Source organism: Rhineura floridana, chromosome 6, assembly GCF_030035675.1.
Source record: "Rhineura floridana isolate rRhiFlo1 chromosome 6, rRhiFlo1.hap2, whole genome shotgun sequence".
Classification (NCBI taxonomy): Eukaryota; Metazoa; Chordata; class Lepidosauria; order Squamata; family Rhineuridae; genus Rhineura; species Rhineura floridana.
The window spans coordinates 77334848-77357769 of record NC_084485.1 but is presented as its reverse complement, the minus strand read 5'-3'; the positions used below and the strand labels follow the sequence as shown (position 1 = coordinate 77357769).

The window sequence follows — 22922 nt, the reverse complement described above, 5'->3', positions numbered from 1 at the left end:
CTTGTAACATCCCCTAAGAAAAATAGGCAAAAAACTAAAAAAACACTCCCACATACAAATAATAAAACACCTCCCTCAAAACAGGCAACCCACACACAGAGAACAAAACAAAACCAAAAAAGCTACCCCTTAAACAACAAAAAAGGAGGAAAAATACTCCCAGCTTCAAGCAACAAAAAGCAGGCAACTCACATGCACATCATCCCCAGCAGTTCCCCCATCTCACAAACTTACCAGGCGAACTTACTGACCTGCTGGAGGAAGGCTGGAAGACCAGACACCAGCCTCCAGCTCCCCCCCTTTTCCCCCCTCCTATGAAAAATGTCTCTGGGGAATGGAAAGAAACAGAGTGCGGCAGATGGAGGCCTGCACATTTCTTTCTAGCCATCCCACCTCCTATCAGAAGTTTGTTTGTTTTTTAAAGAGGACTCTAAAATTGTAAAGCAAGAACTAGTAATCAGGAGTGGCAGCCCCCCCCCCCAGTGGGCACCAAGGTGGGGATCTGAGACCACCAAGTGCCCATGGGTGCTACGTTGGGAACTCTAGCTCTATACATTACTTTTATTCTGCATGGTGTTCCTTTTTAATTCTTCATACTGCTTTTATATTTGCTTTTTATACTGTGGTGTTTTAAAGGTCTTGCTTTAATTGAATCATTGTTATAGTTTTAAGCTTTTTGTAAGCTGTCGTGAAAACCTATTGAAAGGCAGGGTACAAATTAACTTAAACAAATAAACAAGCATGGCAGCAATGCTAAGGGCAAGAGCAAATGCCACTGTAACCTTCAGGGCTCATAAGATGACCTTTTAGAACAACCTAATAAGCACATATATAAACAGGAAAGGGAACTGGTTATTTACATAACTTTTCTAGAGATGATCCTTTTGACAAGATCCTACACTCTTGTCAGGTCTTGTTCATTAATCTGCTCCTAGAAAATATTACATGATAATAATTTCTGCCACAACATTTCCACAGGCAGTAGATGCTCATGAATCCTTAGTCCAGTAGTGGACAGTGGGGAGGGGGGCAGCTCTTGCCTGGCCTCCCAGCAGTGGAGTCACTGCTGCTTGTTGGGAAGGAGAGAGAGCGGGATCAGGCAGTGGGGAGGTTGGTGCTGTGCAAACATACCAGCAGGAGCATTACACTGGCTCTGCTAGTGCGCTGGCACAGCACTGTCTTCCTTGCCACTCCCACTCTTCCTCCTGGTAAGTAGCAGCAACTGCACTGCCGGGAGGTCAGGTTAAGTGCCGTTGCCCCCTTTCCCACACCATCCACTACTGCGTAAGTCATCCCATGAGTTCCAAATGTTACTTTGTAGGACAACCTACACACAGAAAGCATAAGGCAAGGGAAGCCTAATCAAACAGGTCCAAACCAAGGATTCTAAAATCTCAGTGTTTGGGGTGTGGTGGGGGAAATTCTCAATATGCTTAAAGTTAGAGAATTCTGATTTGGCGCGGTCAGAAATTCCTGGAGCTGCCAAAAGCTATGTTTTAAATCAGTCGTTTTAGTTATTGTTTTTATGTTGTATGTTGTAGAGACTCCACAGAACTTATGTTCTGGGGCAGCTATATAATTTTAAGTTAATAAACAAATAATAATAAAGTAAAAGACCCTCCCAGCATTACCCTTTGGAGTGCTGTGAGCTGGCAGTTTCTCATTGTTAGGGCACAGCAAGTTCTCCCAGCAAGGCTCCCTGGGAAATTCTTCATCCTCCTCACTGTCAGAGGAGTGGGTGGAAGCATATGAGCCACTCTGGTCATCCTCCAGGGAGAGGTCGCTGTCCGAGTCAGTGTCACGCTCTGTGGCCAAAGGAGGGACAGGGGCGGGGATGGACAGAGAAATCATTACAGTACCAGGGTAGATGGAACTCTCAGGCTAAGAGCCATCACTATTGCATCTATTAAGCTCCCAATTGCCACCACACGCACCCCACCTTCTACCCCCACCCCAGGTCTCATACACAAAAACAGAAGCATCCACAAATTTAAAACAGAAACCTTTCTCAAAGAGTGGAGGCTTTGTACAACCTGATTGTAATCCCAAGTATGCCATGGTCCTGGTGGTGACATTGGGTTAGTCCTTATAAACCAAATCAGATAGGACTTTTGACATGCGATAATAAATTAGTCCTTTTGTGTACTTGCTTGTCTGCAGGCTCAGCTCATAACAACCCGCATTTATTGTGCTTCCATCAAAGCAGCAGTCATCAAACGAAGGCATACATGTGGACTGAGTTTCAAGCTGGGCACATGGCATTACTGTTGGCATTCACACAGCTGCTTCAGCAAGGGCCAGTCTTGACTCAGAATCTATTCGTCTCTCATAGTCACTATGTTGGTTTGATTATGTGAAATGGCACTTACAATTTTTTAAAAAACAATTTCTAGTGCTGCCTGTGGGGGGGTTGTTCAGTTTCCCCCCCAAACTACACATAATGTAGGAGTTTTGTGATAGGATCACCTGACTTTTTAACAAACTATTAAACAGGCACAGAATTTGACAGCAACAGCACTGGGAGAGTTGATGTTGAATCCTTCTCTCCTATGCCATCCCCCCCCCCCCAGTAGTTAATAGTGCCTGGAAGAAAATACTGTAAAGGTATAGATGCTCTAACTGTATTTCCTACCCAAGAGGCTACCAGCATCTTTTTGTTGTTCTTGTTATGGGGTGGTGAATTAGATCAGGGAATGTATGAGCAGAAATACTTATGCAGCCCCCAAACATTGCTATGCTCATTAGTGGGAGCCTTCTGTGCCTGTTTTAAAGCAAAGACAGCCACCACCACTACTTGTACAAAACAATAAGCAGTATTTGGAGATTGAGGTTATGTGTGTTTTGGCCCTTTGTTGTGTGTACAGGGGCCAAAACACACATGACTTGGATCTTTCAATGTTGTTTAGTACAGGGGCCACCAGGCACTGGTCATGTTAACCTGCCTTGTCTCCAAGTCAAGTAGTTCAAGTCTCTCCCTGCTTCATAGTAAACAAGGAGATGTAAACAGTGGAGGCTGGCCCATTAAGACAAATGGGGCACTGCCCCATCAACCTCAGCATGCTCTCAGCCAGCCCTCACCTGCCTGCCTTCTCACTTACAACCAGTCCAGAGGGTGGCACTGGCTGTGTCAGCTTCCTCTTCCTTAAGTCTCAGTGTTGCCCTTGTAGAACTCAGCAGAGAGGAGGATGGGGATAAAACTAGAATTAGTTGGCTCTGCCTGTCATTGGCTCTGGCGCCACCTACTGTTGGTGTCCCTGCCTTCCACCCTACCAATCCCATGGACACCAGCCACCACTGGACGTGGGGCTATACTAGTGGTGCCTTCAGGAATGGCTTTGGGGCAGAAGTCCATGGCCCCACTAAGCAGAATGAGCAGGAAGGTCCCTAAACTCAGCAGGGCTTGTTCAGCACATTTTGAAATAAGATAATACACGTTACCATCTAAAGAGGAGCATCCCCATAAGTCCAGAGTCTAAAATTAATCAACTACACCACTGTGGACCTACTACAAGCTTAGCCTTTATTCCCTCAAATGCATCTGCCATCACAGTGTTTACTTCTGACCTGGGCTGTGTGAAATATGAACAAGCAAAATTGAACATTTCTTGTTTGCAGTGGCAGCTGGTGCCCATTGGGGCGATGGGGCAGAAGGCAGGGAGACCAACAGTAGGTGGAGCCAGAGCCAATGACAGGCAGAGCCAACTAATTCTAGTTTTGTACCCATCTTCTTCCGTGCTAAGTTCTACAAGGGACAACGCTTAGACTAAGGAGGAGGAAACTGACAGGCAGTGCCAGCCCCTGGATTGGTTGTAAGTAAGAGGGTGATGGGGCAATGCTCTCTCTGCCTTAACAGACCTGTAATTAGCACTAGTGTCCTGATGCAGAGGCTTTCCAGCTAATGCTGGACCTTTAGGAACAGCTAATTAAGGAAAGGGGGGAGAAGCCCCCAAAAGGGCAGCTGACCATATGGAAGTGAGAACAGCAGCATTAAGGACTATATTGTAGCACATGCCATAGTTTAAAGACATTTTTTGAGGACAGATTCATGCAGAGCTGAACTTTTGCCTAGAACTTGCCCAAATCTCTTCTCCTCACCATTGTTTTGATCCTTGGCTTCCAAGAAGAGCGAGCTGGGATCCGGGGCCCCAATGTGCACCTGGCTGTTGTTCAAGCCAGATTCCTCCCTGTAAGGATAAAGCAGGAGATATGATAGCAGCCCACAAGCTCACACAGCGCAGAGGGGCAAGCCTTATGCTAGGCAGGAAAGTGGCTATAAATTCTCTGTACATAGCATTGCTGTGAGTGCTGAGCATAGTCACCTTGAAGGTATGAAAGACTTGCATCAACTGTTTGATACAGAAACGTCAGAGATACTTGTATTTTAACCTGTTTTTATTGTTGTACACTGGGAGCTTATTGCTAAAGGGCGGTATAAAAGCACAATTAATAAAATTAATTAAATAAATAAATAAAATAAAAGGTAAAGACCCCCAAGGCATGCCTCTGTTCACGTCAGTGACAAGATTCCTATCAGGTGCTAGTCCTAAAAAGGAGTTCTCAAGGTAACTGTCCCTTATTCTGATTCCAGTAATCCAGAAAGAACGCTATTCTGTTCTCATCTGAATGATCAATATCAAGAAACATCCTCAAACTAAAGTACGTTATACAGCTGTGGCTTTGAAATGCTAATGAGCAAAAAGAAAGAGAGGAGGCAAGCCTCAAAATGGCAAAGAAGAGGCAAGCCTCAAAATGGTATTGGAAAAAAATGGAGAATTTTAATAAAAAGGGGAAATGCCCAACACATTTTGGCAGAACCCTTCAAGAATTGAGTTTAGTGAGTAGTTCTATAAAGGCAACATCTCACAAGCTGTTGCTCTGAATGCTAATGAGCATGCCACCTTCCATAGTCCAGCCACCCTCCCCCAGGTTACTATTTTCCCTGTTTTCACTTGTTCATTGTGCAATGGTAGCATTTCAGCCTTAATAATATTAAAAAGAAAAAGATACTGACAATGAAGGAAGGCTAGGATGAGGGACAGTATGAGACATCTGCCCATGGGAAGGTTCATATCTCTTTAAGAGACACAGCTTTTCATACAATGGCCTAGTTTATATATTACAGTAAACTATAGTTAATGGTTTACCAGGAATGCACCAAGCTGGGATGTTTTATTCCTCCCCATATGCAACCCTTGGCTTAGCATTATGTCCAATACAGGGATTGGAGTTTGTTTCACTCCAACAAACCATGACCAGTAAGCCAAGAGCAAACCATCACTACAGATCATGCTATGTTGGGATAAAAAAAACACTCACACACAATCCCTACTTCAGATGTAATGCCAGGGATCATGATTTCTTTTCTCTCAGCATAAGCAAGGAGAAGCGTGGCACATGAAAACTGTGGGTCTCCCTAATAGGTGCCCATGAATGTAACCTCAAGCCCAAGCAGAAGGGGTAAAAGGAGAAATAAACAGAACCTTATTTCTTATGCCAGCAGATCTCTGGGTTGTTTTACTTACAGGATAACAGTCTGTACAATGGCTACTTGACATTGGCATTGGAATTACCTGAGCACAAAAGGGATGTAGCTGTGCTGACTCTTGCCTGAGCGGACGGTGCTATGCAAGGAACCAGTGGAGTCTCCGAAGGGCGTGTGGTACAGCTGCCCATCCACATATGTGTTATTGCAGTTATAAGCCTGGTGAGAGAACATTGTGGTTGCAGGAGAGGAAGCTCTGAGCAGCAGAGAGACAGAAACTATCTCCATGTCCTTCTGCCGTCCCTACCATTACGCAGAGTGAGGTGGCCACTTCTGCCAGCGGATTTGGGGTATTGTGAAAGGTCAGCAAATTGTTGCTTTTGAATGTATTATCATGGGATGTTTACTGCCAGGGAAGGGGAGAGGCACATGTGAGATTTTCTGCTCCCAGTGCCAAAATAACATGGCCAGCCTTGAGCACTATGGGGACCATTTACTGTTCTACCTCAGTCAGCAAAATGTCTTGGGCTGGCGCAGCTGCAAGTGACCTCTCAGTCCTGGCTCACAGTCTTCCACTGTTCCAGGTTTGGTCTTTAGTTCTTAACTCAACCAATGCCCATGCATTTGAATCTTCAGCTTTCATTTATCAGAGAACTAAGACACCTCCCACTTGTGGGGCAGCCTGAAACTCCTCAGTCCCAACAAATAGTTTTGCCATGTTTATACCATATGATCCCATCACATACTTTCTGTCCCAGCTCACAGATCTTTAGAACTCTCAAGCAACTTTCCTACTATATTGTCAAGGCTCCTCTTTGTTGTAAGAAACCAATCCAGCCAGCTATTCCCAGGGCAAAAAAGCCCAGGAGAGGATCTGGAGGCAAGACACAGGGTGGTGTGATTACTGCTCCATGCATAGAATTTGGTAGTGGGTATATTCTGTGCATCTCAGTTTTCATTAAAATAATCAAGTTCCTAGTCCTTGACAATGAAGATAGGTGTAAAATGGTGTACTTAATGCCTGGTGAAACCTCAAAAGTGGATGGGGTGGAGGTAGTGTAGGATTTCCAATGGGCAGGGGTGGGGGTTCAGTACCTTACACATAATTCCTGTTGTTTCTATATAGGTGAAAGCATAGGCAAAGCAAGCAAATATATGCATATTTGCTTAATTGTAATAATTTATGTGTTGTTGTTATGTGCCTTCAAGTCGATTATGTAATAATTTATATCAGTTGCCAAATTCAGCTTTTCTTGGCATAGAATTTGAGTTGTACCTTGGGGCAGAATTCTAATTCTTCAGGGTAGTGCTTTGTTTGTTTTGTCTTTTAAAAACAGTAGTCAGAGTATACAATTAGCATGGCTGCATTTGGAAACCATGATTAAAAATGGTTTTATCATGACATGAACAAGCCTACCATCCCCCCAGGCCCATGCACTCTCTCCTTTCCTTCTCCAATGCCACCTCAAGCAAGAGCTTCAAAATTTTTGCTTCTGTTTCAGATTAACTGTAGCTCATGGTTCCGTCCAAATCCAGCAAACTGCCTATCTTAACTATTGTTTGTCTGAAACAAGCCAATGACAAACCATGAGTTATTAAGCTTATTTCAACAAACCAGAGCAGTTTAGAATTCAGATGTAAAACCAGAATATAATGAACTGAAATTGTAAGTGAAATCTTCCAATCTGCTCCTTGTGGATGTACCAGAGGACAAGTATGCCTGAGGCTTGCCTAGGCTTGTTCCCATCACACTAAACCATAGCTTATTTTGATGTCCAAATGTAGCCTACAGAAAGTCCCCTGGCCATACACATTGACCCTCAAAGTCCGTTGCTTATAAAGCTAATGGGTCTTTCCCATTTCCTCTAATACTCACCGCTGTCAGAGTAGATTTGGTGGTGAATGTGGGGTCTGGGCTGTGCTTCTTGCCACAACTAGATTTGAGAGCCTTCCTCACTTCTTTGCATAAGATGACACAGAGGAGGAAGATTACGGGTCCCTGTGGAAGAAACCAAAGAGCTCACAAGTCTCGAATGGCTTATTCGGGAGCATCCCAGACTGTATTCAGGAAGCTATCACCACCATCAAGGGAAAGTCCATGATCGAATTTACAGGCCCTGACATCCACCTTCTATCCTACATGGTACTGCTGTTCTTTTCCTGCCTCTTTCCTTCCACACACACAAATACACAGAGTAACACTTTTATTAAAAAGCATATCAAAGCACATTTTCCAAAGATTGCAATAGACTCCACATAATCTGGGTGAATCAGTAGAGATGTAACCTATTTCCACACTGAGAATTATTGTTCCTTTTTATTTTATTATAATCAAATAAGTAAGGTGCTATCTTAGAGGGGGGAAATAAAGAAATTATAAAAATGACATTTTTTGCATGGCAGTTTCCATTATAAGCAAAGCTAGAGATCAATCCTTTGGGCGGAGATCATAATCCAAACTAATATCTTCCTAATGACTTAAACACAACAAACGTTTTGCCACAGTGTTTCAGGATTTGCAAACTGTGTGATATCTAATCAGCAAGGAAATCTGCTGATCCATGAAACTCTAGTAGCTATCTTGAGCTATGGTCATGACTAGAGATGGGGAAGAATATCCACTAAATCAGACTTAGTACCAGATTTTGACTGAATCCGACAGTCCGCTATCTTTTCAGACTCGCACTGATTTCTTGTGGCTGGCTGCAGCTGTAATGGCATGGATTTTTTAGTGGCAGGCTGTGACTGTAATCGGCATGGATTGTTTTTTTTTTTATTCCCCTCCCCAATTTTATGTAATTATCTTTGTAATTCCTCTAGCTTGATGCATTCATAACAGTGCGTATATGTGATAAATAGGAAAAAATAAACCATGTGGAACACTGTGATCATTTACATAAAACCAAAAACAACAACAGCAGATCGAATCGGCAAGTGCCAAATGAAGCAGAAACCAAAAAAAGGCAGATCCAGATCGAACAATGGACTACTGGAATACAAGCGGATCGGAACTAGGCAGCGAATCCCATCCCTAGTCATGACTCTCTCAAGAATATACCAAGAGGTCTGTTTGCTCCAACCAAAGATCTATATAATCCATCATTCTGTTTCCCCTAATGGCCAATCATATCTTTCAGAAAAGCCCTCAAGCAGGGCAGGAAGGCAATAACCAACCCTATTGCATCTGGTATTCAGAGGTATACTCCCCCTGAACATGGGAGGTTCCACTTAGCCACCATGGCTACTAGTCATTAACAGACTTATCCTCCATGAAGTCATCTAATCCCCTGTAAAGTCATGTAAACCCCATGGCACCTGCAGCTTTGTTGACGTTCAGCATGTTGATGTACAAAATTATGTGCAAAACCTAACACACCAGCCATACTCAAAAACCACATAAAACCCTTTAAACTAAGTTTTGGCTTGAGAACTCTGTGAGATTCAGGTGAACATCTCACTGTGAAAAAGGAAAGGAAATTGGCGAAGACTAAATTTAAATGGGGGGATTTGGCAACGCTATCAATGTATGGTTGGGAGTGAGCGCAGAACCTAGTAATGCCACTGGACAAACACAACTGATCTCGGGAGATTCCATACCAACCCCTCCTTCCATGCTCAGCCTCTACCTGGTTCCCGCCATACCTGGAGGCAGTTGAAGCCAGCAAAGAGGTAGTGGAAGAGGATGGCATCGCTGTTGACAGACAGCAGAGCTAGCAACCAGGTGACACTGATCAGCAGAAGGGAGACAAAGCCTGAGCGTAGGCCGGAGCTACAATGAGGAAGGAGCACAGTCAGCAGGATTTCTCCCACACAGCCTCCCAAAGCCCCCTGAGTTTCTGTCCACTGGCCCATGCCAGCCATGGCCCTTACAGCATGTTCTCCACATGGATCCCCTTCATCAAAAGTTGGGAAAAGTGGCCTGGCAGAAGGCAACAGGAGGAGAAATGGCAGCAAAAATGCTGGACACAGAAAACAGCAAAGCAATACAGCAAAGCACTGAGCAAGACTTTTCAGCAGGGAGAAAATAGTGTGATGAAGACAGTGATGGACATGACACAGTAGTGAAAAAAGCAGGAGCAGCAGAGATGGGCAGGCTCAGGCTGCGGGAAAAAAGTGGCAGGACAGTGTAGGAGGTACAGCAAGACAGTTAAGTGCCCATACGGGGTCTTAAGTGCAGAGGAACCAGAGCAACACTAGGACTTACACTGTCCCCTTCTTCTCAAAACCCTGTTGCTGAGCAGCACAAGTGGCCTTGGTGGCCAGGACATAGAGGAAAACACTCATCTGTGAGAGAAGAGAGGGAAAAGGTTAGCAGTAGCCCCCTTCCAGCTAATCCAAGGTCCTCCCAAACCTGGAACATTTCCATGACATTAGAACCAGGATCAGCTTTATTCCTTTAGTATACCCTGTCCTTCCTGTCCTTGCAAAGATCAGCTCTCTCCCTGGATGATGATGCTGGGGAAAAAATCTGGGCGCTCTCGCCAGAACAGGGAGAAAGGCTATGATTCAGCTTTTTCCCAGTTCCACTGCTACAACAGATATAATTATTTTCTTTTCCAGGCATCTTCCAGAGATCTCTGATGGGAAAAGAGAATTACAGAACTAGATAGCCTCTACACCCATAGATGAGGATCTGGGCTACCACTCTCACCTGCTCTAGTCACTCTCTTTTTTCTCTGTTTGCAGGAGGAGTGGGGAACAGGATTTGGCTGGCCAGCTGGATCCTGACAGGTGGGACCATTCACCTGTCAATCACCTGATATTACCATGAGGGGCTGCAAAGGAACTCAAGTCAGACCACAAAGGAAGATACCTGCCAAAGCAGGGTTTGTAGGCATTGCTGATTGCCAATTGGCAGTGCCTGCAAACCTGGCTTTGGCAGAGGTTGGCTGCACTCGGGAACTCGGATAGTGGCTGCAAACCCCACTTTTGGCAAAGATCAGTTCCACAGTTGGGAGCTCCTGAATGGAACCAATCCCAGTGAGGTTTGCAGTTGATGCCAAAAGTACAAGCCACCAGACACAAGCCCCTCTTACCATGGAACAACTGACAGCACACTTTAAGGCTCCCAATTATTCCTTTGCAGCTATGTCTATATCTACTTCACACCTGATATCACATACGACATCAGGAGTGTGGGACAGGTGTGTGTGGCCTGGGAAAAATAGACTTGCAGGCCATGTTACAACCCCTGCCAGACCTAATCAGGCTTGCAGGCTGGAGTTTCTCCAACACTGCTTTACAGCTTTCCCAGATGTAAGCCAGAGAGTCAAAGTGGTCCAACGCGAGTCCCCATAAGGCCAGGTTACTTCTCTCTGCTGGTGCTTTTGCCTTTCCCTCCACCCATCCCTTGTTTCTATACTCACTGCAACAGCAAAAACAATGGGTCCAGCAAAGCTCCAAATCAGTGTGTCATAGATGGACAGCCAGCAGAAATCTGGGTTCCCATAACCTTCAGGGTCCAGGCCCACAGCAAGTCCTAAAGAAAGATGCCGCACAGAACCATCATCAGAGGGAAGAGGAAGCGGGTCTCCTTGGTATTTTCATCTTGTCACTCAGAGGACCATCACTCAGATGGCAGCTCATGGCCAGAATAGCAGGAACCCAAGTAAAGTGTACAAATGGAGCGAGTTCTATCTCAGCCCATTTAGGATGGTCTTCTCTGGCTCTGGCTTGACTTCACCCCCAGATGTCCACTACAGAACAAACAGGGCACGGAGTCACCTGCTGCCTTCTGGTTGCCAAACTAAGGATTCACAAAGGAATGTCAAGGGCTCAGAGTGGCAGGATGGCCCTGAACAAGGATATGTAGTGTCTGGTGTGGGGCTCACCTGTGATGAATGCTGGCACGCCCCATCCAACCATGTAGTAGAAGCGCATGGGGCCGTAGTTGATATCGCGCACCTCACTCAGCATGCGGTAGATGTGCAGCGCTTCCAGGAGTGCCCAGGCAAAGGTGCACATGTACAAGAAGTGCAACAAGATGGCAATCACAGTGCAGGCAAACTGGACAGGGGAGAAAGGAAATTGGTTAGGAAGCCTGGATCCTATGTGCACAAATACACAAGTAAAAATGATAAAACTGCACCTGTGTACACACAAGTGAGTGGGTATTTGCCCTAGTCCCCCCTCTTTGTCTTGCAGCTCCAAAAGGTGCTGCAGTTCAGCTGACTCCTTTGGTCAGCCTCAAAGGCACCCAAACTGGGAAGGACACAGATGTGCCAGATTAACACTGCATTGTCCTTTTAGCTACCAGCAGCTATTAGCAATGGGCTCCAAACTCAGAGCAGAGATCACATTGGTGCCGCCAGGTACAATAGGGATTGGAAGCATGGTTTTGGCCTATTGCACTGAGTCCCTTGTCCTTGCTCCCATAGCCTCCCACCCCACCCCAGGAGCTCACTGGCAAGTCAGCCTGGTTGATGCCCAGTAGGAAGATGAGCTCGGAGAGAAACAGTGCCACCACGAGGTTCTTGCGGATGCTTTGCTGGTTGGATCGCAGGGCCCGCAGGCCAGCCAGGAAGAGGAAAGTGAGCAGAAGGCTGCCCAGCGTCACGGCAACGGAGACATATGTAATGGTCTTCAGGGGCAGGATCTCACCATTCTAGGAAGAAGAGAGTGTGTATCCATAAACATATTAGGAAGGTGTGGATTTAGGGATGATGTCACGTTCTTCCACTCTGGGAAGGAGGAGCTTCATCCCTGTCACAATCCCACCTCTTTCTTCAGCACTCTCCTTTGGGGTCATCTCCCAGAGATGGGCTCCTGATTGTCTCTCTCACCTCTCTTCGTGAAATGTCCATCAGCACAGCAAAGCTGGTCATGTGGCTACACTGGCAGCTCACGTGTGTCTCATTCCTGAAGACAACCTCACAGCCTTTGGCTGACCAGCCACCAGTTCCACTGACCCTGGGAAAAAAGCAGAGTCAAGGCAAAACTGTTAGCCTTAGGATGTCACTGAGTACCTCTCCCTCCGCCCCCTCTCCTCCCAACATCCTTACCCCCCAGACCTTTTTGTCTAGGATGTGGGACTCACAAGATGGAGTGGTTCCAGAAGACACAGATAGGCTTGGTCCGCTCCTCAGTTTCCAGCAGCCGGAACTGCACTGTGATGGGCTTCTCAAGGGCCCGTTGCATGAGGGCATCATTGTCATGGATATTGATGCTCACCACTGGGGTGTTGATGATGGGGCGCTTGGGGACTCTGTGAGGACACATGGCAAATATGAAATGACATCCCTGTTTCCTATCTGTCTAAAGTGTCAGCCTTGTTTAGTGGCCAGTCTCACTGTTTCTAGACTTCTGCTACCACCACACACTAAGATAAACCAACAACAACAGTGTCCTGCTCCCTACAACAACAAACAACAACAACAACAACAACAAGAGAGCCCTGCTCCCCATTTAGTCCCTGGATAAGAACATAAGAACATAAGAAGAGCCTGCTGGATCAGGCCAGTGGCCCATCTAGTCCAGCATCCTGTTCTCACAGTGGCCAACCAGGTGCCTGGGGGAAGCCCGCAACCAGGACCCGAGTGCAAGAACACTCTCCCCTCCTGAGGCTTCCGGCAACTGGTTTTCAGAAGCATGCTGCCTCTGACTAGGGTGGCAGAGCACAGCCATCATGGCTAGTAGCCATTGATAGCCCTGTCCTCCATGAATTTGTCTAATCTTCTTTTAAAGCCATCCAAGCTGGTGGCCATTACTGCATCTTGTGGGAGCAAATTCCATAGTTTAACTATGCGCTGAGTAAAGAAGTACTTCCTTTTGTCTGTCCTGAATCTTCCAACATTCAGCTTCTTTGAATGTCCACGAGTTCTTGTATTATGAGAGAGGGAGAAGAACTTTTCTCTATCCACTTTCTCAATGCCATGCATAATTTTATACACTTCTATCATGTCTCCTCTGACCCGCCTTTTCTCTAAACTAAAAAGCCCCAAATGCTGCAACCTTTCCTCGTAAGGGAGTCGCTCCATCCCCTTGATCATTCTGGTTGCCCTCTTCTGAACCTTTTCCAACTCTATAATATCCTTTTTGAGATGAGGCGACCAGAACTGTACACAGTATTCCAAATGCGGCCGCACCATAGATTTATACAATGGCATTATGATATCGGCTGTTTTATTTTCAATACCTTTCCTAATTATCGCTAGCATGGAATTTGCCTTTTTCACAGCTGCCGCACACTGGGTCGACATTTTCATCGTGCTGTCCACTACAACCCCGAGGTCTCTCTCCTGGTCGGTCACCGCCAGTTCAGACCCCATGAGCGTATATGTGAAATTAAGATTTTTTGCTCCAATATGCATAATTTTACACTTGTTTATATTGAATTGCATTTGCCATTTTTCCGCCCATTCACTCAGTTTGGAGAGGTCTTTTTGGAGCTCTTCGCAATCCCTTTTTGTTTTAACAACCCTGAACAATTTAGTGTCATCAGCAAACTTGGCCACTTCACTGCTCACTCCTAATTCTAGGTCATTAATGAACAAGTTGAAAAGTACAGGTCCCAATACCGATCCTTGAGGGACTCCACTTTCTACAGCCCTCCATTGGGAGAACTGTCCGTTTATTCCTACTCTGTGCTTTCTGCTTCTTAACCAATTTCTTATCCACAAGAGGACCTCTCCTCTTATTCCATGACTGCTAAGCTTCCTCAGAAGCCTTTGGTGAGGTACCTTGTCAAACGCTTTTTGAAAGTCTAAGTACACTATGTCCACTGGATCACCTCTATCTATATGCTTGTTGACACTCTCAAAGAATTCTAATAGGTTACTGAGACAGGACTTTCCCTTGCAGAAGCCATGCTGGCTCTGCTTCAGCAAGGCTTGTTCTTCTATGTGCTTAGTTAATCTAGCTTTAATCATACTTTCTACCAGTTTTCCAGGGACAGAAGTTAAGCTAACTGGCCTGTAATTTCCAGGATCCCCTCTGGATCCCTTTTTGAAGATTGGCGTTACATTTGCCACTTTCCAGTCCTCAGGCACGGAGGAGGACCCAAGGGACAAGTTACATATTTTAGTTAGCAGATCAGCAATTTCACATTTGAGTTCTTTGAGAACTCTCGGGTGGATGCCATCCGGGCCCGGTGATTTGTCAGTTTTTATATTGTCCATTAAGCTTAGAACTTCCTCTCTCGTTACCACTATTTGTCTCAGTTCCTCAGAATCCCTTCCTGCAAATGTTAGTTCAGGTTCAGGGATCTGCCCTATATCTTCCACTGTGAAGACAGATGCAAAGAATTCATTTAGCTTCTCTGCAATCTCCTTATCGTTCTTTAGTACACCTTTGACTCCCTTATCATCCAAGGGTCCAATTGTCTCCCTAGATGGTCTCCTGCTTTGAATGTATTTATAGAATTTTTTGTTGTTGGTTTTTATGTTCTTAGCAATGTGCTCCTCAAATTCTTTTTTAGCATCCCTTATTGTCTTCTTGCATTTCTTTTGCCAGAGTTTGTGTTCTTTTTTATTTTCTTCATTTGGACAAGACTTCCATTTTTTGAAGGAAGACTTTTTGCCTCTAAGAGCTTCCTTGACTTTGCTCGTTAACCATGCTGGCATCTTCTTGGCCCTGGCGGTACCTTTTCTGATCTGCGGTATGCACTCCAGTTGAGCTTCTAATATAGTGTTTTTAAACAACTTCCAAGCATTTTCGAGTGATGTGACCCTCTGGACTTTGTTTTTCAGCTTTCTTTTTACCAATCCCCTCATTTTTGTGAAGTTTCCTCTTTTGAAGTCAAATGTGACCGTGTTGGATTTTCTTGGCAATTGGCCAGTTACATGTATGTTTAATTTAATAGCACTGTGGTCACTGCTCCCAATCGGTTCAACAACACTTACATCTCGCACCAGGTCCCGGTCCCCACTGAGGATTAAGTCCAGGGTTGCCGTCCCTCTGGTCGGTTCCATGACCAACTGGTCTAGGGAATAGTCATTTAGAATATCTAGAAACTTTGCTTCTTTGTCATGACTGGAACACATATGCAGCCAGTCTATGTCCAAGTAGTTGAAGTCCTTCCGATATAGTTTATATCCAGGGATAACCGTATCCCACTGGTTTTCTCCATTCCACCAGGTCTCCGTTATGCTCACTATATCAATGCTCTCCTCTAAGACCAAGCTGGAAATCATCTGCTTGGTTGGGGTGGGGAACCTTTTCCAAACTGAGGGACGCATTCCTATTTGGGGAACCTTCTAGGGGCCACATGCTGGTGGTGGTCAGGGTCAGAGGCAAAAGTGAGTGAAGCAACAAATGTAAAATTTAGCTTTGTATAGTAGGCTAGTTTCTACACACTAGTAGGCTACAGTAGACCAGTTTCTAGTTTCTGCACACTCATACTCCCCTCTATCCTCCACCCAGGCAAGCAAGAGGCATTATCAGAGTTCAGTGTCACATTATTGTCAGACAAAAGCACTCAACTAGGGTAAGAAGTAGGGCTGTTGAGGGACATGGCCTGAAAGAGGGGGTGTGGCTGAAGCGTGTGCGTGGCCTGGGGACAGTCACACAGGCCAAAGAGAGAGAGGCCTGGAAGGCCACATTTTATTTATTTATTTTATTTATTGTACTTATATACCACCCCATAGCTGAAGCTTTCTGGGCGGTTACAGTAACTAAAAACATTAAAACAAATATACAAATTTAAAAACACATCTTTTAAAAACATTTTACTCCTGGGGCTGAGGTCCCCCTGTCCCATACTTGGTGGAAAGGAGGCCAGGTACCTGACAGAGCTTCAGTGATAGGGAATGGGGCCCATAGATGCTAATGGGGCTTCAATGACAGGCTATGGGGCCCAATCTCTTCAGCAAATGAGGGGATGAGTATGGCATGGCCAGACCCCTTTGGATAGATATTCCAGGTCTCTAAACTGGCCTCTCCTATGGGACATTCAGACATTTCATATCATCTTCATGGGTATTTGAGGAGTCCCAACACCCTCTGCTGCTGAGTATGCATCTATATTTTTTGTGGGGGCAGGTTATGTTACCTCAGGCTCCGCTTATCTGTGTCATACTGCTCAGGAAGCAGACCTGCCAGCGTGCGGTAGATGATCACACTGGCAATGGCCTGGCCCTCATTCAGATCTGGATGCCTCTTCTGTCTTGTCATCAGGGCAGATTCTTCTTCCTCGCCACTGCCAGGGAGATGCTTGGCATTGGCCATAGAAGGTTCTGGAAAGTGAGCATGAGACACTGAGTGGGATATTACTTTGCCTAAGAAGCAGGCCAAGCCAGGCTAGATCCTCCATCTCTTCTCAATCATCCCAGAGTGCAGTACACAGAATAATGGGCTCAAGTTACAGGAAGCCAGATTTCAGCTGAAAATCTGTTAGAGCTGTATGACAATGGAGCCAATTGCCTAGGGAGGTGGTAGGCTCTCCAACACTGGCAGCATTCAAGAGGCAGCTAGACAGCCACCTGTTGGGTATGCTTCAATTTGGATTCCTGCATTGAGCTAGTGGTTGGACTCAATGGCCTTATAGGCCCCTTCCAACCCTACGATTCCATTTTATTTCCAGGATTTATAGACTTTTCTGCAAAAAAAAACACTCAAAGCAGGGTGCCAGAGCTGTAGTTATTTCATCTCAAGGGGGCTCTTTCATGGACTACCTTCCAGCAGCAACCTGGAGTGACCACTGCCTCAGTGTCATGTCATCACTTTCAAAGGACCACTTCTGACCCAACCCAACTATTAACTGTGATTCTGGAGTACTTCTTAGTGTGAAGGTGACCTCTGGTTGCTTTCCCAGGATCTGACCTTCTTTAGCTTCTGAACTGGTTTTCAATTCCTCCCAGCTTTCTGGAATCTGAGTCTAAATCATGCATCAAACTGGCCAATCTCCTGGAGAGGCTCTTTCCTTGGCCCTGGCACTTCCCCAGCCCTCTTGGCATCCTTAACTCTCTCCCTCAGCCTCTTCTAGCCCAGCCCATCTCCTTGTCCTCACTGAGTAGTTCTGTGATTTGTCCTCCTTCCTGATTTTTTTTAAATGAGAAGCAGTGGCAGGAAGTGGAACTTGGGAGCAAAGATCTGGCGGGAGGTGGGCCTGCTGTTTGTCCACTCAAGATCTTCCCCAAGCTGTTTTCCCACCTATGAGAAAAAATATAGGGGACCCAACCTTTTCAGTCACAAGGAAAAAAACAGCTTGGAGGAGAGATTTCGAATGGACAAACAGAAAAGGAAAAGATCAAGCTAGGCGTCCCCCTCATGGTTCTCTATTTTCAATTTCAGCTCCTCTCTGGCTGTTCTTCTTTATGGAAAAATTAAACCTTAAAGAGGGAGGTTGATGAGCAAGGCTGGCATCAGCCTGCCCCAGGCCCCCTGCTCCCAGCCCCTTCCCAGACCATGCGGGACTGCTCCACCTACTTCTTCTCTCTTTCTGCAGGCATGTGTGCGCATGAGCATAGCGTGCATGCATGCCGTTAACCAAGATGGCAGTGGAGGCTTCTCTAAGGGGCTGATACCCCTGCCGCCATCTTTGTTGATGGCATGCATGCACCTTATGCTGCGTGCGAGCACATGCCTGCTATCAATCAAGATGGCGGTAGGGGCTGGGAGCTCCATCTCTGCGATCTGTGGCAGGGTTGGAAGTTGACCCTGCTGAGGATCGCGGAAGGGGAGCGCTACCTCCACACCCTAAGGAGAGGCCCTCAGCCAGGGCCCGACCTGGCCCCCCTTTGGCGCCAGCCCTGGTGATAAGAACTGCCTATTATATGTATTTTGGCCCCAATTGTGACTTTCAGTATGACTTTGCATGAACGATCTCCTGCCCAGGCTCTGGCCTCTGCTTCCACAAACTCCACCAATGCCCCTGAAGCCCACCAAATAACTCCCTGCTAGGTCTGCCCTGAGCATTGGAATAATTATCAAGATATCAAATATGGTTCAGTAGTCTGAGTTCTGAACAGCAATCACCGAATTACAATTTCCTCTATTTCCAGTGTTCAGCCTGTGAATGCTGTTGCTTATGTAGCCAAAATGGCACCACCCACACGGCCAAGGAAGGTATCAATAGGCTTGGGGAAACTCCAAAGTTTGCAGGAGTACAAAATTTTGGGGGGTGAACCCTAAGGGGGCACACTCCAAAGCACCCCAATGAGGACTGAGCATGTTCAATGGCCATTGAATGTTGACAGACTGTTTGGCAGGGGGCTGAAAATCCAGGTTTCGGGGGTGGGGAGGGGGAAATGGAATAGAATGCATGGAACCCTAAACAGAACCACTCCATGCAGCAACATTCTGTTGCAGGTTCCACCTATAAATTACCAATTTATATGGTAATGGTTACCTATTGCTCATATTCTGTGTCAAAGATCTGGACCAGTCAAACAGGACTGTCCTGTTAGAGAAAGCCCACTGTCCCCAACCCTTTCCAGAAGGCCAAGAAATTTTCATTCACAAGCCCAAAACTCACGTTTGCTTTCTGGAGCTTTGAAGACACTTTCAGGCAAGATGACAGTAGTCTCCAGGTCTGCAGGTTTCTCGCCCCGCAGTGCCTCATAGTGAGGCAGCTTTGCACCAGCGAAATTCATTTTCTCCAGCCTCACCACAGAAATAACTGCACAAAAGAACCCCAAAGCCTCTTATCATTAGGCATCAAACTAGCTGTGCAGCTACACAACCCAGCTCATAAATCCTTACCTTTGCCAGGGAGGAGGCTATGCGCAGAGTGGAGAGCTTTGAACACAGGGCTTGGGCTGGGGCTGGGGCAGCGTTCCTTCCTTCCCATCTTCCAGTTTATTTCTCCCAACCTATTTCTCCCTACATTTCCCAGCTAGTTTTCCCATGAATCCCAGCTCATCTCTGACAATTAACATAACATTTCAGATCATTTCATACGGACAAGAAATAAAGCACACATGCAGATCATGCCTATTCATCATACAGCTGGTGTAGAGTACAGTGGTGAACGATACGGGGTTAAATCACCTCAACTGTTAAATCAATGTGTAAGGGGATCATGAGGCTACGCTGTGTAGCCCTGTGCCAACACCAGTGCACCTATTGTGCCTCCTGCCAACTACCAAGCATGAAGCTGGCATGTACACTGGCAGTCTGGAGCTACATAGCATGCCCCATGACCCCCTCATGCATTCATTGAACTAATGAGGGGGTTCAAATGAACAGTACCAGGAACAGCCACTCTATACACACTAGAGACTTCTGATTATGAAGACTAAGCTGAATGTTGTTGTCTTCCGTATCAATTTAATACCCAAACCACTGATGATTTAAATGTATCTCTCAACACTGAATTCACCAGCTCACTTTACCCTGATGCTGAGAGTTACTGCCCCTTGGGAGTGGAAACTGTAAATACAGACAATTGTGTGCCTAGTCCACAAGAATCTTTGCCTGGATCAGAAGAAACAGATGCTAATGTCTGTACAGTCCACAGAGATCTCTGTTTATACATGGGCAAACGAAAGAAAACCTACTACAATCCACCAAAACATAGATAAAAAAAATGTTAACTTATTATCAGCTTGGAACTCCTAACTATTATTGTAGGGCTGTTCCAATCAATTAAAACATCACTCTTAGTGCTGCTATTATAAGTTGTTAAAGGTTGCATAAGCATTTTGGTATTTTCATTTCCTTACTTTTTTAAGTTCTGAAAATATATACATGTACTTATTGCATTAGATGTCAGGATGACATTTAGGTTTCTTTTTGGGGGGTGTTAATTTAAAGCAGAGCTGTAGAATGGCATGTTCCATTGCCTGCTATGATGACTTGCTATGGTTGCTGGAATGGAGGAGTCTGGGGAGCTGTCAGTTCCAAACAGTTGGAGCTGTTATAGTTATTTTGTGTTATTGTGACTTCATTTTGTATGTATTTTTTTTTAAAAAAACTATTTGGCTCAAAAGAAATGATCAAGTCTATTACATTTTTCATTATTGTTAGGAATTTTGTTGATTAAGTGATTAGAACCTACCCAGACCCTTAGATCTTCTTCTGAGACCTAGCTCAGAGGGTGGTGACAAGGGAGAAGGCCTTTTCAGTTGTGGCTCCCCATATGTGAAATGTGCTGCCCAGTAAGGTCGACTTGATGCCTTCACTGACATTTCAGTGCCAGGTATAGACTTATCTTTTTTCCCAGGCTTTTGATAGACTAGGATGATACTGTTTGTTATTAATGTGCTGCCAAAACATCCTGTCACAGTATGGGTGACGGTGGTGTTTTTATTGGGTGTTTTTGATGGAATGATGTATTTGTTTTTATTTTTAACAGTGTTGTAAATCGCTTGGAGACCTTTGGATAGCAAGCAACTGACAAATATAATAAGAATAACAGATGAATTGACTTAAACACTTTTTATCAACTAGGAAAGTATTCCTGATTAATCAGGCAGCATCTGACAGCAAGCATCACCTTAGAACAGGGATGTGGAACCTGTGGCCCTCCTGATGTTGATGGACTACAACAACCCTGCGAACATGACCAATAGCCAGGGAGTATGGGATTTGTAGGCCAACAACATCTGGAGGGCCACAGGTTCTCCATCTGTTATGCATTCCCTCTTCTCTCACACACACAGGGAAATACCTTTTCTAAAATGTATGCATGCATAATCACACATAAGGGAAGGGCTGTAGCTCAGTGGTAGAGCATCTGCTTTGCATGCAGGTCCTTAATTCAATCCTCCACATCTCCAGGTAGGGCTAGGAGAGATTCCCTGTCTGAAACCCTGGAGAGACGCTGCCAGTCAGTGCAGACAATAATGAGCTAGATGGACCAATGGTCTGACTCAATAAAAGGCAGCTTCCTATTTTCCTAATTTGATTTTTTTTCTCCTTCAGTAGTATTTCTTGATTCACATGCAAACGTGTGCATTTTTAATTGCTGAACTAATCAACTAAAACCAGGTTACTAAGACTTTCATCAGGAAACAGCCTTAATGATTATTATGCTCTCACCAATATTGGGTGTGATGATGGTGAAAGGGTTCAGGTACGTCTTGCGCATATTCTGGGCCAGAGTGCTGGCATAATCTTCAAAATTCTTGAGCAGCTGTGCTGTGCCACCCTCTGTCTGCTGAATCAGCTCCCAGTGGCGTTTGTTGCCAGTATCCAGCAGAGCGCTGCCCACCTTGAGTAGGTTCTACAGGACCAAAAGGAAAGCACAGTGAGAGATGGCTGGGAGTGGCTTAGAATATATAGTTATTTCAAGAGGTGGGGCTGGAGATTTTCCGTGGGGGTTATAGAAAATCCATGTAGTTATAACAGCCCATTGTGGGACAGCACACCAATTACTGGGATTCCTATGCAAGGGACAGGCAACATTTGTAGCATTTGAGAGCCCAGTGGCACTAAGAAAATTGTTTTCACGTGCAATAGTGGTTGGTGTCCATTGGGACTGATAGAGCAAAAGGCAGAGAGAGCCAGAGCTAATGACAGGCAGAGCCAGAGCCAGTGAGAAGCGGAGCCAACACATTCTAGTTTTGTCCCCCTCCTTTCCCCTGCAAAGGCAACACTGAGACTGAGGAGGAGGGTGGCAGCCAGTGTCACCCTCTGGACTAGTTGTAAGTAAGAAAGCAGGCAAGAGGGAGGTGGCTGAGGGCAGACTGAGGATGGTGGAACACTGACCCATTTGCCTTAAGGGACCAACCTCCCCTGTTCACTTGGGAATTTGGCTTTGTAGATGGATCTGTTTGGTACTGTCCTGAACCATTCCCTTGCTGGCTGAGATCCTGGCCAGTGTAATTCTCAGTCTTCATTATGAGATTTGACAGCCAAAGGGGGCATGGGTCAAAGAAGATTACGTCAAACTCAAATGATGCCAAGTGTCACTTTCTTCCAAGCTGAACTGACCCTCTCCAGCATCCTCCAAGGGCATCACTGAGTGCTTGGGTGCAACAGGATGCTCATCATGTTTTTTCTGCTGAGCCACTTGCATTGGGTGAAACTTGTTGCACAGGAGCAGACCAGCCAGGTACCACTGCAGCAGTCTTCTGGCACTGCAACCACAGCAAAAAAGCCCATTTCGTGCACCAGTGCCAAACCTGCCTGCTTGCCCCTTCCAAGTTTGTGCATCCCTTTGCCGTGCATTCACAGTTACAACTTCATGTGAGCCTGAGCCCATGGGTTTACCTCTGTGAAGTGCACATCCTGTGTAGCTGCCAAGCCAAAGCCTTCTTGGATGCTTTCATGTTTCAGGAGCTGGGCTGAGAGTTGATAAGCCACCTTGATGTCACTGCCAAAGAAGCTGGCTGTGTTCTGCGTAGCGTTGCGAAGCTGGAGCGCCACCCGTTGAGACTGCTCAGTGTCCAAGAGTGACTCATTCCGCCACAACCTCTCTGCCTACTCCGCAGGGAAGATAAAGACACTCAGCACCAAGCACTTAAAACAAAACAGGATCACAGGCCAAATGCAGTCCCCCCCGGACACTTCAATCTCAGCTTGTATCTGTAAAACACAGTGATAATGGCAACTCTGCTTC

At 45.7% G+C, this 22922-nt stretch overlaps 1 protein-coding gene across 1 annotated transcript in view; it reads right to left on the bottom strand.

Moving 5' to 3' along the window:
• The window catches only part of CELSR2 (cadherin EGF LAG seven-pass G-type receptor 2), a 129926-nt gene that overhangs the window by 5513 nt on the left and 101491 nt on the right, over positions 1–22922 (bottom strand). Inside the window, exons 18-32 of the mRNA XM_061632519.1 lie at positions 22574–22783; positions 21401–21584; positions 18894–19037; positions 16470–16653; positions 12519–12686; positions 12265–12391; positions 11886–12086; positions 11314–11488; positions 10849–10961; positions 9687–9766; positions 9125–9251; positions 7359–7481; positions 5571–5701; positions 4096–4184; positions 1632–1805 (exon numbers count right to left, since the gene is read on the bottom strand). Of these exons, the coding sequence (XP_061488503.1) occupies positions 1632–1805; positions 4096–4184; positions 5571–5701; positions 7359–7481; positions 9125–9251; positions 9687–9766; positions 10849–10961; positions 11314–11488; positions 11886–12086; positions 12265–12391; positions 12519–12686; positions 16470–16653; positions 18894–19037; positions 21401–21584; positions 22574–22783 (2230 nt within the window). The remainder of the gene's footprint in view (positions 1–1631; positions 1806–4095; positions 4185–5570; positions 5702–7358; positions 7482–9124; positions 9252–9686; positions 9767–10848; positions 10962–11313; positions 11489–11885; positions 12087–12264; positions 12392–12518; positions 12687–16469; positions 16654–18893; positions 19038–21400; positions 21585–22573; positions 22784–22922) is intronic.